At 31.6% G+C, this 16,974-nt stretch overlaps 1 protein-coding gene across 1 annotated transcript; it reads left to right on the top strand.

The window, feature by feature from the left end:
• The first annotated feature begins 1,564 nt into the window (after nt 1-1,564).
• On the top strand, nt 1,565-4,864 carry LOC103490948 (uncharacterized). Its single transcript, XM_008450708.3, has 4 exons — nt 1,565-2,255; nt 3,014-3,250; nt 3,350-3,567; nt 4,245-4,864. Exons 1-4 carry the CDS (start codon nt 1,959-1,961, stop codon nt 4,423-4,425), a joined length of 933 nt encoding a protein of 310 aa, XP_008448930.1. The 5' UTR covers nt 1,565-1,958; the 3' UTR covers nt 4,426-4,864.
• The last annotated feature ends 12,110 nt before the right edge of the window (nt 4,865-16,974 follow it).

Genomic DNA, 16,974 nt, shown 5'->3' on the forward strand with positions numbered 1-16,974 from the left:
CGATTCAATTTTAAGCACACAAATACCTTGAAAATATAAATACATAACCATAAAAAATATAATTGATTTTCAACAACAAAATATGAAAAAGATCAATAATTTTTCAAATACAACATAATATCAACTAGGTAAAAAGGTATGCAATTCGATCACGTTCTTCATTCATATTCATTTCACGGACTGAACGATCATGTTCTTAATTGATGTCCATATGATTTCTTTCACAGATGTTAAGACGAACTAGATCTGGCTGAAAGATAAACATTTGCAAACTCATATATCTAAATATATACGAATATATTGAAAAATGTTTAAAAGTTGAAGAAACAAAAAGAATGACCCAGTGAAAAATCGACACGAATAAGAAATAGAAAAAATAGATGAAGAAAAATAGTTATTTAGAAGAGATTTTTGATTCCACCCCAAATAAACATTTGTGGTTAGATCGTATGTTTCTCTAAAATGATTTATTTAATAATATCATTTTCTAAAATATTATTTTAAGTAAATAACAAACATGTTAGTTTATTTAAACTAAATTATTTTAAAGATTAACCATTTAAAAAATCAATTCAAAAACTCTAAAATTAGTTAGAACAAATAAAAAAGATTTAAATTCAAATTAGTTAGAACTTATAATTAAGAAAAATCAATAACCACTTTATGATGTGGAAAGTTAAAAGTCCTACATCCAAACAAAAAAAAAAAAAAAAACCAAAACTAATGATTTAAGGTAATAACCATTTCTTATGGTTGAAAGTTAAAGTCCTACCTTCACTTAAAAATGGGTGTGATCTTATTTTACTTTTTTTCTTTTTAGTGTTTAATTTTTAAACTAATTTATTATTATTGTGATATTGAAATCCATTTAAATTATAAATTCAAATAAAAAATAATAATTTTAGAATATTTGTAAAAAAAAAAATAGTTAATTTAAAATTTTTTTCAAAAAAAAAATAGAACAAAACACAAATTATTTACATCCTATATAACATTTTTTTTAAAAGAAAAAAGCCTACAAGCTGGTGATATAACAAAAATTTATTTGCAACTGATTAGTTAAAAATGATATTGTATCAAGTCTAAACAATCTCTTAGTAACCATCTTGTAGTAAGTCTAAACGATTTTGTACCATGCTACTAAGTCGAAACAATCTTGTACCCTTCTATCTAGTCTAAATGGAGAAGAAGAAATTGAGCCATGAATAAATATTTATATAAAGTAATAGTATAAAAATAATAATAATACGAGAAGGAGATGAATGGATAAATTTATGGAAAATTCAGATCTAAGTTGTTTGGGTTTTTTTTTTGTTACATTTGCGAAAATTAACTTTTTTTTTTTATTATTATTTGGAAATTGGAATGGGTGACGTTGAAGCTCAGTGGAAACTGGAAAGCAAGTGTGTAGTCCCGAAAAAGGAACGCGTCATTTTAAATGAGTAATCTCATCTGACCGTGACGGAAAAGCCACGACAGACCAACGACAGAGCAATCCACCACACAAACAACCAATTAAATACCGCCATCTGTCACCTCACCCGCACTATCCCCTCCAGGTGTGACCCCACCCCACTGGCTAAATCGTAATTTCCAATTCCCTTCTCTTCTTCAAGAAAATCCCAAATCCTCACACAACGGCAATCTTTTTTTTTTTTTTTTTCCCTTCCGATTCTTTCATTAATTCTTCCTTTTTCTCCATTACAAAATTGCTTCACGGAATTTCTTTTCTTGCTTTTCAGTTTCAACTTTTTTTCTTTCTCCGATTCTCTTTCAACTCTTCTTCTATCTCATTTCTTCTCCATTTCCTTCACTTTTTTTTTTCCCTTCTTTTCCTAGGGTTTTCTGATATTTCCCATCGTCGATTTCTAACGTTTTACATACACTTCTGACGTGGGTGTTACCGGACGACAAAACCCATTTGTCTGATTTTTAAATTTCTGGGGTTTCTTCCACCGATGACATATTATGAGACGGATAACGGTCGGAGAGGAGAAGTGGTGGCGGAGGATATTGAGGTGGGAATTCGATGCGATGATGATGGTGGTGATCATAATGGTGATTATGTTAGATTGAGACAGAGTCCTTGTAATTGTCAACATGAGGTTTCCTCTGATGGGGGGGATTCTTCTTCTCAGCCTTGTTCTCCAGCTAGGTCTTTGTGGCTTTGGGTTCGTTTGGTGGTGTTGTTCGTTTTCTTGGTTTCATTAGCTGTTGTTTTTTTCAAATGGGTTGGACCATTTTTCATGAATAAGGTTAGTGTTTATGTTCAATTTTGACTACAATTCTGATCTTTTTTCTTCCATTTCAAATTGAATTAGCTTTGATTTTGTTTGTTTTTTTTGTTTTTTTTTTTGTATATCCCAATTGGGTTTGCGATTATTGACTGTTATTTTGGGTATTTGTTGAATTTTCCATGCCAAATGGTTTTGTAGGCGTTGTTGTTTTCTGGGTTTGATTTACTTGCTTCGTTTAAGAATTTTTCTAATTTTTTAATTGCAAGTTGTGGGTTCTATAACTTCTGACCGCATGCTCATAAAAAGAATATGAATAGTTTACTAATTTAATATGTGTCTTAACCTGTATCAGTTCATTTTAAATAAATGCTTCTGCCGTTTTGCTGGGTTGTGTTTAAGCTCTGCGATGTGTTGTTTTTACTGGGTTTTGGTTTTGATCCTTTGAAACTTGGTCCATTATCTCACTTATTGTGGTTACATCACATTTTTGTTAAAGAAAGTTCTTGCAATTGGGCTTATTCAGCAGCTTCAGATCTTTTGTTGTCGTCTGATTATGCTATCTTCCGGTTAAAAGAAGAACATATACATGTATATATATTTTATATGGCTATTACAATGACCATGCAATGCATTAGTTTCTTACTTCAAACTAAAACCAATCATGGTGTCTAGTTTTTGGGATTTTCACATTTCGAAGTATTTGATGGCGTGGTATTTAGGGAACCTGAACCGTGCAAAGTTTCATTGTAAACTGACGGGTGTTTCATTTGGTACAGGAAATAATACCGATTATAAATTGGGAAGCTGAGACTTTTAGTACTCCAGTGCTGGCGGTTTTCGTTTTCGCCTCTGTAGCACTGTTCCCTTCATTGCTTTTACCATCTTCACCTTCTATGTGGTTGGCAGGGATGACATTCGGCTATGGCTTTGGATTTCTGTTAATCATACCAGCAGTAACGATTGGTGTATCACTTCCATATTTCTTTGGATCTTTATTCTATCGTAAAATTCAAGTTAGTGCTTGTTTTAAATTTGTATCTTATCTATTTGTTAAATGCTCAACATAGTTTGTATCTCTTCGTAGCTAAATTCTGTTCCCCTTTTGTTTACAGGGATGGTTAGAAAAATACCCTAAGAGAGCTTCTGTTTTAAGATTAGCAGGCGAAGGAAACTGGACTCATCAGTTTCGGGCAGTAGCACTAATTCGGATTTCTCCATTTCCTTACATTATATATAATTACTGTGCTGTAGCAACCAATGTCAGATATGGTCCTTATATCTTCGGGTCACTGGTTGGAATGGTGCCAGAAATATTTGTTACAATATATACGTACGTATGCCTAACTTGACACTGAACCCTACTCATACATGCACATGATGAATTCCATCTCTCTTGAATGCTTGCTTGTAAGGCTACATTAAGTATTTCTCTGGCATTTAAACACATGAGCATCAGCATCATATTCCTACAGGAAAAAGCAAAAACCCTTTCCAGATCAATACAACCTGTTCATTAGTTAGCTTGGGAGTTTTTACACTGTAAAATGTAAGTTATGAAAATGCCCAAGTCTCATTTAAGTCAATTCTCTTTTAAGCCAGTTTGAATACTCTCTGGATACAGAAATAAACCTGTTTTAGGATTAAAAGGTGGTTTTTAAACTAAGAAACTTGCCAGTTCCTTTCCAGTTTCTTTCGTTATTGGGTGAACTTTATGTACATGGTTGATATGAAATCTAAACGGTTTCCTATTTGATACTGCCCATATAGTCATCTTTGAAAATTTCTGCAAAATACTGAAGATAATTTAGTTCATGAATATATGATTTATCTAGGAGATATAAGCTTTGAAATGATTGGATGCTCTTTCCCAAATAGCTCTCTGAAATAGATCATTTGAGATAGTTTTTTTACCTGATTAACGCCATAGGCCTTTATTTTTCCTGTCTTAAAAATATGAATAGATACTCATTTACCTAAACTTTCATCATCTTCCTTTTGTTACTGCAGTGGCATTTTAATCAGAACACTGGCAGATGCTTCACAAAATCAGCAGTTCCTCTCGGCCCCCCAGATTGTGTTCACCGTCGTTGGGTTTTGTGTTACTGCAGCTACTACGGTTTTCTTCACTGTATATGCAAAAAGGAAACTCACGGAATTGCAGATAGAAGATGATCAATTATTGCAGTAGTTGAGGCCTTTTCCTTAGCCAGGCTAAACTTACTTGTTGGAGCACATAGAGCTAACGGACTATGGTTGCATCAATTGAAATTGTTCGGTTTCAAAGGAGCTTCGAGTAAAACAGAAAACAGAGAATAGGGCAAATATCATAAATCGACTACGAAGCTCACATCGAAAAAGCAACAAACAATACGAAACAAGTATGTTGTCTTTCATCTCTATGTCTGCTTTCAAATCTCAATTGTAATGGTTGGAACGTGCTATAATATAGTATTGTTGGATTGGATTGGATTGGATTTAGGCAAATGCAGGGTCTGTATATGATGTTATAGTGTTGTTTGGTGATATGATGGTACATAATATTCATTCTTCTACTGCTGAGTTCAATGTCACTCAATAGTTTAACAGTGAATCAATGTATACAATTCCCATCATTTTTTTTCTTTCAATTTACATTATTCAACCTCTGTTGGCTTCACATGGAAGTCCTTTGTGGTCTGCCTTTATTTGTATGCTTGGTGATGAGACAGAAGGATAATGCCACCATGAGATGTAAATATCTTACAAGGAATCTTTGCTATCTCCTAATGCTTGGTCCTACTTACAGGCATAGATTAGATAAATTGGGTTCCGTTTCTTTTGGACACTTCCCTGAAAGAACAATATCTCGAAACTAGATCTTTCTAAATCGTTTTCAGATTGTCAACAAAGCATAATTCAGTCCAATTTGTAACCAGAATTCTCAACTCCGTGGTGATGGATTCACTGTATTTTGATTGTTTGTCCTATATCAGTGGTGGGATAAAGAGTGTAATAATGAATATTGAGTCATTAAATCTAGGGAGTTGTGAAGTCGAATGGCTTTAAGAAGTTGATAGGCCTTGATAGTGGGATTTATCAACTCATACCTTCTTTTGGATCAAGCACACGCATAGCTTTGTGTACCTACTAGGTACAGTCAGATCATCTTTTTCACTTTTCTTCTTTTAAATATTTGTTTGATTGCATTTTAGACTATTTATAAAATACTAGCATACTCTATATAAAAAAATAGACAAAATAAAAAATTTTAGAAAAGAATAAAAAAACATAATTTGATTTGCTTTTCTTCTTCACCTCTAGCATTTCGTTCTGATTGAACATGAGTGAAAAAAAAAAGAGATTTATACCCAAAGATTTGAAAAGATTGAAAGAGATATAAAAGAGTTAACATGAGATGAGGGAATGTGAATCTGGGAATGTAAATAGAGAGGAATGTGAGTGGATTTGGATAAATTTAAATAATATAATTAATTGGAGAGAAAATTTTTATATTTGTAGACATTTTTAGAGACATTGGAAAGAAAAGTCTTTTTATAACTAAAAAAAGTACATTTTGAAAACTCGATGACCAAATGAGTATGTTTAACCAAATGAGGTTGAGATCGAATGCAAATATTCATAAAACCTATGGACTAAAAAGGTAATTTTTTTTTTATAATTTATAATGACATTACTTGCTTACTTACATAAGGGTTAATATGAGAGAAGGGAATGCGAATAATTGGTGAATAATTGGGAAATAGAAGATTAAAGAATAGAGAGGAATGTGAATGGATTTTGATAAATTTAAATGACATAATTAATTGTTGAGAAAAGTTATAAGAAGAAGATGAAAAGTTAAAGAAATGTAACTCCTATCTTATTGAATATGAAAATGGACATAAACATTAGAATAATGGGAATGATAAAATTGTCACTAAAACAAGACAAAAAGGAAAATTATAATGAAAGGGTAAAATAAGGCTAAAAAAATTCAACTTTTTTTTTTTTTTTTTATGTATATATATATATATTATAGACAATATAGATAGTAATAGATAAGTTTGTCTTTATATTTGTGATTTTTTTTTATATATTTGTAGACATTTTTAGAAACATCATAAAGAAAATTCTTTTTGTAACTAAGACTAGTTTAAAAAAAAAATGAATTTAACTATCTTGGGGGAAGAAAGAAAATAGATAACAAATAAGTTATGAATAAACATTAGTTATAACTTTATATAACAAAAGGTTTCTCATGCTCAAAACATAACTATATATTCTTATCATCTTGTTTAACCTATTTCAAACTAAACTCCCTAAGATTATGATCCCTACTAATAATCAAGAAGAATAATCAAGAGGGGTTTTTCTAATGAAGTGATCAAATGTTCTATTTTTAACCATTTTTCTAATCGCACGAAAAGAATTCTATTGGAAAAGTATAATAATAGAATTATAAATTAAAATTGTACTTTTTTTGTCCTTTTGAGAAGAAAATTAACCTTACTCTAACCCAAATACCTAAAATTAAATCGTGATATTATTTCAATTAACTAAAGTTTATTCTATATCTAGGTGTAAAATATAATTATAGTTTGATCGTTAATTAGTGTGTAAATAGAAACAATTAATTCTGTAAACTTTAAATGTAGAATTCCAAAAGTTAACAAAAGAAAAAAAGAAAAAAGAACACACACACAAATCAAGAACTTTGGGCTCCCTCCTAAGCAAAATGGTCCGTTTAGGATCTATGTGAACGCACCGATGGGTTGGTTTTGGTTCTAAGTGGTAGGTTGAGTGAGTCACAAGATGAGGTCTCACGAGAGTCACCCTCGGTCTCTATCGAGGATGAGGCCATGGTTAGCCAATTCGAGCAAAGGGCTCGCAATTTCCACACTATAAACTTTGTCTCAAAGGTTTAGATAATTTGAAACGTTCCACTCATAATTATTATTTTATTGTATTTTAACTACTTAATATTAAAAAAAATTATTTTAATTAATATAATAATATTCATTTATCTATATTTTAAGTCATCAAATATAGATACATAGTTGAATAAGTCCCAAAGGTTTGAATCCAACAACACAACTTTACTAAGAAAATAAAATAGTTATTTAATTTTTTTTTCATATATTTAGTGCCATATTATTGAATATGTTAGATACATAGTTGAATATAGATATTATCAATACATATATATAAAACAATATATTTCATTTATTTTTAAAGAAAAGGAATTGATAAAGTAATAAATGGGTCAAAGCCCATGGGCTTTTGTCCAATGTGTTGAAGTAGTCAAAACACACATTAATGAATCTTTAGAAAAACTGTTAAGAAAGTGCTTTAGGATTGAAACATGCTCATGTGTGTTTATCTTTGTTAAGTTAATTTAGTCCAAGTTTGTTCCTATTTCTTAGGAATTAGTCATTCATGATTTGTAATCATGGAGAAAGTCTAGGGTCATGTTGATTAGTGGAGAAAGTTTAGGGTCATGATGTTAGTGGAGAAAGTTTAGGGTCATGATGTTAGTGGGTAGTTATTTTTAAGACTTTAAATACTGTATTTTTCTTTGAATGTAATTGAAATGAATTTGTCTTCAATTTTCCATTGCAATATTTATTTTTACTCTAGAAAATAACAATTGGTATCAGAGCTCTCTTCTTAAGGGATCTGTGAGTGTGAGTTGTTGTGTCATGGACGCCATAACAAGTTCTAGTTTCACTTCAATTTCTCCATTGATATTTGATGGAGACAACTACCAAGTTTGGGCAGTTCGTATGGAAGCTTATATGGAAGCTTTGGATATTTGGGAAGCAGTGGAAGAGGATTATGAAATTCCTGCTCTTCCAGACAATCCTACCATGGCACAAATCAAAGCGCAAAAGGAGAAGAAGACAAAGAAATCCAAGGCAAAGGCATGTCTGTTTGCTGCAGTCTCATCTACTATCTTCACTAGAATAATGACTCTGAGATCAGCATATGAGATATGGAATTATCTCAAGTCAGAATATGAGGGAGATGAAAGAATCAAAGGAATGCGTGTGCTAAACTTGATTCGAGAATTCGAGTTGCAGAAGATGAAGGAAACAGAATCAATTAAAGAGTATTCTGTTAGGTTATTGGACATTGCAAACCAAATCAGATTACTTGGTTCTGTGTTCAAGGACTCAAGAATTGTAGAAAAAATTCTTGTATCAGTGCCTGAAAAATTTGAGGCATCTATTTCTGCCTTAGAAAATACCAAAGATTTGACTCAAATCACTCTTGCAGAGATACTCAATGCTTTGCAAGCGCAGGAACAAAGAAGAGCCATGAGGCAAGAAGGTGCTGTTGAAGGAGCCTTGCCAGCGAAGCATCATGAGAACGTTAGGAACAATAAGAAGAAGAAGTTTTTCAAGAAGAATCAAATTTCTACTAGAGAATCTTCAACTTACAACAAAGCAGGAGTCAAGAAGGGATCCTATCCTCCCTGTTCACATTGCAATAAACAGGGTCATCCTCCTTTTAAATGCTGGAGGAGACCAAACGCCAAGTGCACCAAATGTAACCAAATGGGGCATGAAGCTGTAATTTGCAGGAACAATAATCAACAACAAGGTGTAGAGGCCAAAATTGCTTATCAGGAGGAGGAGGAGGAGGATCAATTGTTTGTGGCAACATGCTTCGTGGGTGGTGAGTCAAATGAAAGCTGGCTGATTGACAGTGGATGTACCAACCATATGACTCATGACAAGGAGTTGTTTAAAGATCTGAAGCCAACAAATATCACCAAAGTCAGAATTGGCAATGGAGACTACATCTCAGTCAAAGGAAAGGGGACTATTGCGATTGCCAGTTGTAAAGGTACAAAGCATATACAAGATGTTCTTTTTGTACCTGACATTAACCAAAATTTGTTGAGTGTGGGTCAACTTATTGAAAAAGGTTTTAAAGTTACTTTTGAAAATGAATATTGCTTGATTAAGGATGCAGCAAATCAAGATATTTTCAAAGTAAAAATGAAAGGAAAAAGTTTTTCACTTAATCCTTTAGAGGAGAAGCAATCTGTTTTTGCTCTCAAAGAAGATGAAACACAGCTTTGGCACAAAAGAGTCGGTCACTATCATCATCAAGGGCTGCTACAACTAACGGAGTTGGCACTTGATTTTCCCAAGCTTAGTGAAGAAATCTCAAGCTGCAAAGCGTGTCATTTTGGAAAGCAAAATAGGAAGTCATTTCCCAAGTCATCTTGGAGAGCCACTCAAAAATTGCAGCTCATTCACACAGATGTTGCAGGTCCTCAGAGAACACCTTCTTTAAAAGGTAGTCTCTATTATATTGCTTTTATTGATGACTTCACCAGAATGTGCTGGATTTTTTTCTTGAAGTTTAAATCAGAGGTTGCTCATGTCTTTTGGAAGTTCAAGGCAAGAGTTGAAAATGAAAGTGGTTGCAAAATTCAAATGGTAAGGTCTGACAATGGGAAGGAGTATGTTTCGGCAGAATTTGACAAGTTTTGTGAAGATTCAGGCATAAAACATCAACTTACAGCTCCTTACACTCCTCAACAAAATGGAGTTAGTGAGAGGAGAAATAGATACATCATGGAGATGACAAGATGCATGCTGCATGAAAAGAGTTTGCCAAAGAAGTTTTGGGCAGAGGCAGCAAATACAGCTGTATTTCTTCAAAATAGGCTTCCCACAAAAGCATTGAAGGAAAAGACACCATTTGAGGCATGGTATGGGTACAAACCATCATTGAAATTTCTCAAAGTATTTGGTTGTTTGTGTTTCACTCATGTTCCACAGAGCAAGCGTGACAAACTTGATAGGAGAGCTTCACCGGGTGTCTTTATAGGCTATAGTTCTATCAGCAAAGCCTATAAAATTTTCCAACCACAAACTGGAAAGATTGTCGTGAGTAGGGATGTTCACTTCGAGGAAGATGAAGAGTGGAACTTTGATGATGCAGAGAAGAAAGGTCAAACCTTGGAAAAGATGAAATTCAAGTTTTTTGATTCAAGCATTGAAGAGGAAGATGACAGGCAGAATGAAATAGTAGATGATGCTTCCGTGAGAGGAACAAGGTTGCTTTCTGATATTTATGAAAGGTGCAATGTTGCTGTGTGTGAACCTGCAAACTATGCAGAAGCAAAGAAAGATCAAAGGTGGATAGCTGCAATGGAGGAGGAGTTGTCAATGATAGAGAAGAACAAAACTTGGATCCTTGTTGACAGACCTCAAGATAGGAAGGTAATTGGAGTTAAATGGGTGTTTAGAACCAAGCTTAATGCTGATGGCTCGATTAACAAGCACAAAGCCAGGCTTGTGGTTAAAGGGTATGCTCAAATCTTTGGTGTTGATTACTCTGATACTTTTGCTCCTGTTGCTAGAATGGACACAATCAGGTTACTATTTGCAATAGCTGCACAAAAGGGGTGGAAATTGTATCAGTTGGATGTCAAATCAGCTTTTTTGAATGGTGTCTTACAAGAAGAAATTTATGTTGAGCAGCCCGAAGGATGTGAGAAGCAAGGTGAAAGAAATAAAGTCTATCTTCTCAAGAAGGCTCTTTATGGTTTAAAACAAGCTCCAAGAGCTTGGTATAGCAAAATTGATGAACATTTACTGAGCTTGGGATTTTTGAAAAGTCTATCAGAATCAACCTTATATGTTAAGCACAATGGTACTAACATTCTTATTGTTTCACTGTATGTTGATGACCTACTGGTTACAGGAAACAATGCAGATCATATTCAAAATTTCAAATGGGAGATGATGAAGATGTTTGAAATGACAGATCTCGGGCTCATGTCCTACTTCCTTGGCATAGAGATCAAGCAAGGGCAAGGTGAAGTTTTCATTTGCCAGAAAAAATATGCAAAGGAAATACTAAAGAAGTTTAAGATGGATGAGTGTAAGGCTATAAGCACTCCAATGAATCAAAAAGAGAAGTTGTGCAAAGAAGATGGTGCTGACAAAGTTGATGAAGGATATTTTAGGAGTTTAATTGGTTGCTTGATGTATCTCACAGCAACAAGACCTGATATTTTGAATGCTGTGAGTATTTTGTCTCGTTTCATGCATTGTGCAAGTGAATTACATCTTAAGGCAGCAAAAAGAGTGATACGATATGTCAAAGGCACAAGTGATTTTGGTGTTAAGTTCACTAGGGGCAAGGAGTTCAAACTGATTGGTTTTTCTGATAGTGATTGGGGAGGTTCCATTGATGATATGAGAAGCACTTTAGGTTACTGTTTTACTCTTAGCTCTGGTGTTTTCTCTTGGAGCTCGAAAAAACAAGAGATTGTAGCCCAATCCACTGCTGAAGCAGAATTTATTGCTGCAACAGCTACTGCCAATCAAGCTTTATGGCTGAGGAAAATTTTACTTGACCTTGATCTGGAGCAGAAGAAAAGCACGGAGATTCTTGTTGATAACAAAGCGGCTATTGCTATTTCTCATAATCCTGTGTTTTATAAGAAGACTAAACATTTTAACATCAAGTTATTTTTTTTAAGGGAAGTGCAGAAAAGTGGAGAGGTGATTCTTGTCTACTGCAAAACAGAAGATCAAGTTGCAGACATATTAACTAAACCGTTGCCTACTTGCAAGTTCGAGTTTCTAAGGTCAAAACTTGGTGTTTGCAACTCCTAAAGCAAGGAGGAGTGTTAAGAAAGTGCTTTAGGATTGAAACATGCTCATGTGTGTTTATCTTTGTTAAGTTAATTTAGTCCAAGTTTGTTCCTATTTCTTAGGAATTAGTCATTCATGATTTGTAATCATGGAGAAAGTCTAGGGTCATGTTGATTAGTGGAGAAAGTTTAGGGTCATGATGTTAGTGGAGAAAGTTTAGGGTCATGATGTTAGTGGGTAGTTATTTTTAAGACTTTAAATACTGTATTTTTCTTTGAATGTAATTGAAATGAATTTGTCTTCAATTTTCCATTGCAATATTTATTTTTACTCTAGAAAATAACAAAAACAAAAAACAAAAACAAAGGAACAGAACAAAGTTCCAAGCACTTGTCTTTTCCTTTTATTTATTTCTAACTTCCCTTTCACAATCCATAACTAAATACAAATACAATATAATACAATACAATACAATACAATACAATTTTTTTTTCAATATAAAAAGAACACATATTATTTATTTAGTTTAAAAGGGTAGTGAGAATCTTTAACAAAGATGCCAACAACAAAATATGGGCAACCAAAAGCGTCTGAACCACACGCGCCCAAGACTGACTGCCCTTTGAGAGTGGGACACTACTCTACTCTACTCTACTCTGCGTCGATCCATCGGTCTTCTTCTGTTCTATTCATCTACTTTCAAAATGTTCAATTTTAGTTTTTGGCCATCTTGATTCTTCGAGGCTTCATTGTTTATGGCACATTTTGTTTAATGTAATGAAATTTATTTATATCAAAGTTGATGAAGAAATTTATTTCGGTTACATGTTTTGTTTTAATTCTGATATAAAATTTTAAGTTAGACAAAATAAAATGTTACGTTAAAAATTAGGTTCATAAAACTTATAGATTTATGTTTAACCAATCTTCCAAACTTTAAAAAATCTCATCGAAGTTTTCTAGCTTTAGAAAATGTCTTACAAGTTATTATTAATTAGTAGTTTAGAAACTTTATTCGTTGTAAAATTAAAGCTTCGTAGATTTATAGACACTCTTTCAAGTCTAAGATTCTTAAACCTTAACATTTAAAGGTGAAGAATCGTTTTAATTAAAATTTGGAGATTTTTCAGACAACTCTTAATATACGTTTGGGGGAAGGATTACGATAAGTAGTGTTATGATAGTATGCGTTTGGAAAAAGAATTATGATGGTAGTGTTATGTGATATGTTTGGAGGAGGATTGGGGAAGGTGTGGAATAGAGAAACGAAGGATTATGGAAAATCTATTCCCCAAACGTGGAGTGGGTTAATAACCCGCTCCTCCCCCATAGTCCTAGGGCCAAACACCTCTTAAAGTCTGTGAATAAAAAATGTAATTTTTTAAAAAAATAAAACTAGAATAGTCACTTTTCTAAATATATGAGAACAAAAAATGAACGTTCTAATAGTATAAGTACCAGAATTATAAAAAAAAATAGTTGAAAATATATTGTTGAACTTAAGTAAGCATGAACTCAATTGATTAAAACATATAGAAACTAAGTCTGTCTTACCATCAAAAATTGGGTCGAAGACCTAAAAAAGAAGAAAGAAACCTTCTGTTTAAACAAAGATTATCAACGTGTACAGGAAGTGACTGTAATATACGGACCATTTTGAGTTGAATATAAGTAGGATTGTGGTGCACGCATTTTATATAATTAAAGCGAATTAAAGTTATATTCGACGTTGATTCATCATACGATATTTATTAAAATAAAGATCTAAAAAGGTTGTTTTCGTATCACTTTTAATAAACCCTTAAAATAATAATAACAATAATAACAAAAAAACCTTTCAATTTAATGCCAGATTTGTAATGATCAATACATTATTAGTGTAATGGGAAAATCAAGTACAATTTAGAAATTGTACAAATATTAGCAATTGCATACATTAGGTGATTAAAGCTTAATATCAATGAATTTATTGTTATGTACTAACTTTTTTTTTTTTTTTGCACAACTTAGCCACCTTGACTTCCTCCAACCCTTTTTCTTTCTCAAGTACGCTCTTTAACGTTATCCGTCTTTATATGTGTAACAGATCCAATCTACTACAACTAATTATATTATTTTTCAATCGGTATATATTTATTGGTTCAAATGGTCAACCAAAAACTCGATGCACTAATATTTCACTTTTGGGACGCACACTCCTCTATGTCTTCTTCCTTTACCGTGCATACTTAGGTCTACACAAAACTTTAAATTTTGTCTTCAACTTATTGTTGTTATATTTAGTAATTTGTCACATCAACCCTAAATTAATAACAAAATATCATCTAAATATTCTATTAAGTTAAATTTAATTAATCAAAATCTTTTAAAAAATTAATTTAAGAATAAGAGATCGAACCTCGCACTTTAAAAAGTTTATTTTGATAATATGATTCTCTAATTCATTTTCATGTTAGATTGTGGTGATTGAGTATAGAAAGAAGAGCTACACCAAACCAAAATATGACATTCCCTTGAAAAACAGGAAAGGAATCTCATTTTGATTATTAAATGTGTAGACCTCACCATATTTATTCTCTTCTCTTTATTTAATTTTAGTTCTTCCATTATCTCTCAACTTTCAACTTTTTTTTTTCTTTTGTTGAAATTTTAAAGTGTAAACTTTAGGCACAAATGTTGAAAAAGAATATATATCTTAGATCAATCATGTGACTTCTGATGAATTTGTATGTTAAACGTTAAATACGTGTATATTACTGTCAACCAGGTTTAGAATTTAAGGTTTAATTTTTAGAAATACTATATTGTACGTAACCAGTTGAGATTAATATATGCATGTTGTTGTTTTATATAAATGTAACAAAACTTACCCATTGACCTAATGCAGTTTATATGTGTTTTTCGATTTTAACTAATTATTTTATGGATATATGTTGGTATAAAAATCTAATTAAATCTCAATATCTTTCTATGCTAAGAACTAAAACTTTACAAATTCTTAACTAATACTAATTAAATAATTTCATATTAATTTTTTTTAAAAAATAAATTAATACGATGGAATGATTTCAAATAAACATTTAAGAAATAAAACGTTATTTATAAATATTAAAGAAAAAAAAGATATTTTTAATTTTTGTTTATTCACTATAGTTAAACTTTAATATCAATCTTTCAGGATATTTACATAATTGATTAAGATTAAATTACATAATTTTAGTCTTCAATAAAATTTGAAATTTAGGAGTGTTGTGAATTAATTAATTTGATTTTACATTTTTGGGGTTTATTTGACTTTTTCCATTTTAGTTAAAATTAATTTATTTGGCATTAAATGAGAACAGTTGTGGTGTAGTTTTGAAACTAAAATTGCATACAAATAATTAAATAAGAGAGCAGTATTGGTCCATTTATCACGTTTTCACATCTCTTTTTTCTCTCTTTTATTTCCTTTTTCTTCCTCTAAATAAATAATTAAATATGGATGGGGGAATGGAAATGGAAATGGAAATGGAAATAAATAAATCATAAAATGTTCCTTTATTCAATTGTTTTTTTTTTTGTCTTCATAAGAAAATATTGTTCCTAAGTTTCTATAACCTTTTGCATGCACATTAATGATTAGAGAATATTGACATGTATGAACGATATTGTGAATTTATCACTCGTATTTCAACGCTTAAGTCAAAAAGTAAAAAAGAAAAAAAGGAAAAATGTGAAAAGTAAGAAATTTGAGTATAAGTTGACCTTGATCTCACTTCGTAGTTTTTTTGGAAGCAAGTTATCAGCAAAATTAAACTAAATATGTTGTGGATTGTTCGATCGATATAAAGTATGGTAGATAGACATGCATGCGCTAAGCTTTCAGAATATTAGACTCAACCTCAGAGTTTGAGGTTAGAGGCCAAGGGATGAATTCTTTCCAAAGGTTTAATTTGTCTTGTCTTGACTTTGGTTCGATTTTGTTTTTCATTATTTTTTAGATTTAGTATCGAGGAATTATAGCAAATAGTAAAATCAGGAAAAGAATATGAAAATATAGTACGATTTTAAAATATTTGTAAATACAGTAAATATTGACCAGGCAACTTGTAGTTTATTTTAGAAATTCAAGTTTACTGTTCATTGCACACATTTCTATCACTAATAGTAGTTATTAGTGATAGCAATTCATAAAACATTTATTAAATTGAAAACTATCACTGACAGCTGCTATCAATGATATTCACTAATGGTAGCATCATTGATACAACTAGCAGGATAGCAACTGACAACAAAATTGAAAGTTATCACTGATAACAACTATCAATGTTATTCATTGATAGCAGCATCGATGACTTATCACTAATAGTTATTGTTATCAATATTATCCATTGGGTAGCATCATTGATACAACTATCAAAGATAGCAATTGACAACACATTTCTCAAATTGAAAGTTATTAATGATAAGAACTATCAATGTTAATTCCTTGATAGCTGCTATCAGTTGAAATCATTTATAGTTATTGTTATTAATAATAGCTTTCATTTTAAGAAAATTGTGAAGAAGCACGTGAAATAGTGAGCCAGGCATGAGTTTTTTAGTCTTTTACTAATTTTGTTTTATATATACAATTACGTTATCCTTGTGCTATATATGCTATTCATTTTTTTTTGTTTGTTTTGCCATTATTTATGCAATTAACCTTTTATCATTTTAATCCAAAATTAGTCATGATGCATATACTCTTGAAGTAAAGCAAGAGAGCAAAAGAAACGCATATGACTTAGTTAGAAATATAGGTCAACGTTAGCATAACTCAACTAATTAAGGCACGAGTCATTACCTAATAAGTTAAAGGTCTGAATACTTTCATCTCACATGCAATTGAACTTTTGAAAAAAGAAAAAAGAAAACAAGGTGGGTTTAAATAGATCAATCATAATGAAAATATGAGCGAACATTCAAACTTTAAAACTTTTGATCAAACTGTATATACATCCAATTAATTTAAATTGCTCAGATTAATCGAAAAGAGAAAAAAAATGGTACCTAATGACAAAGTTTCATATGCTATTAAAGTATATTTAGAATTTCCAATTGTTGAATTAATTATCATTGTGAAAGAGGGAAGATTAAAAGTATATGAGAGG

The sequence above is a fragment of the Cucumis melo genome, chromosome 6 (assembly GCF_025177605.1).
Source record: "Cucumis melo cultivar AY chromosome 6, USDA_Cmelo_AY_1.0, whole genome shotgun sequence".
Taxonomy (NCBI): domain Eukaryota; kingdom Viridiplantae; phylum Streptophyta; class Magnoliopsida; order Cucurbitales; family Cucurbitaceae; genus Cucumis; species Cucumis melo.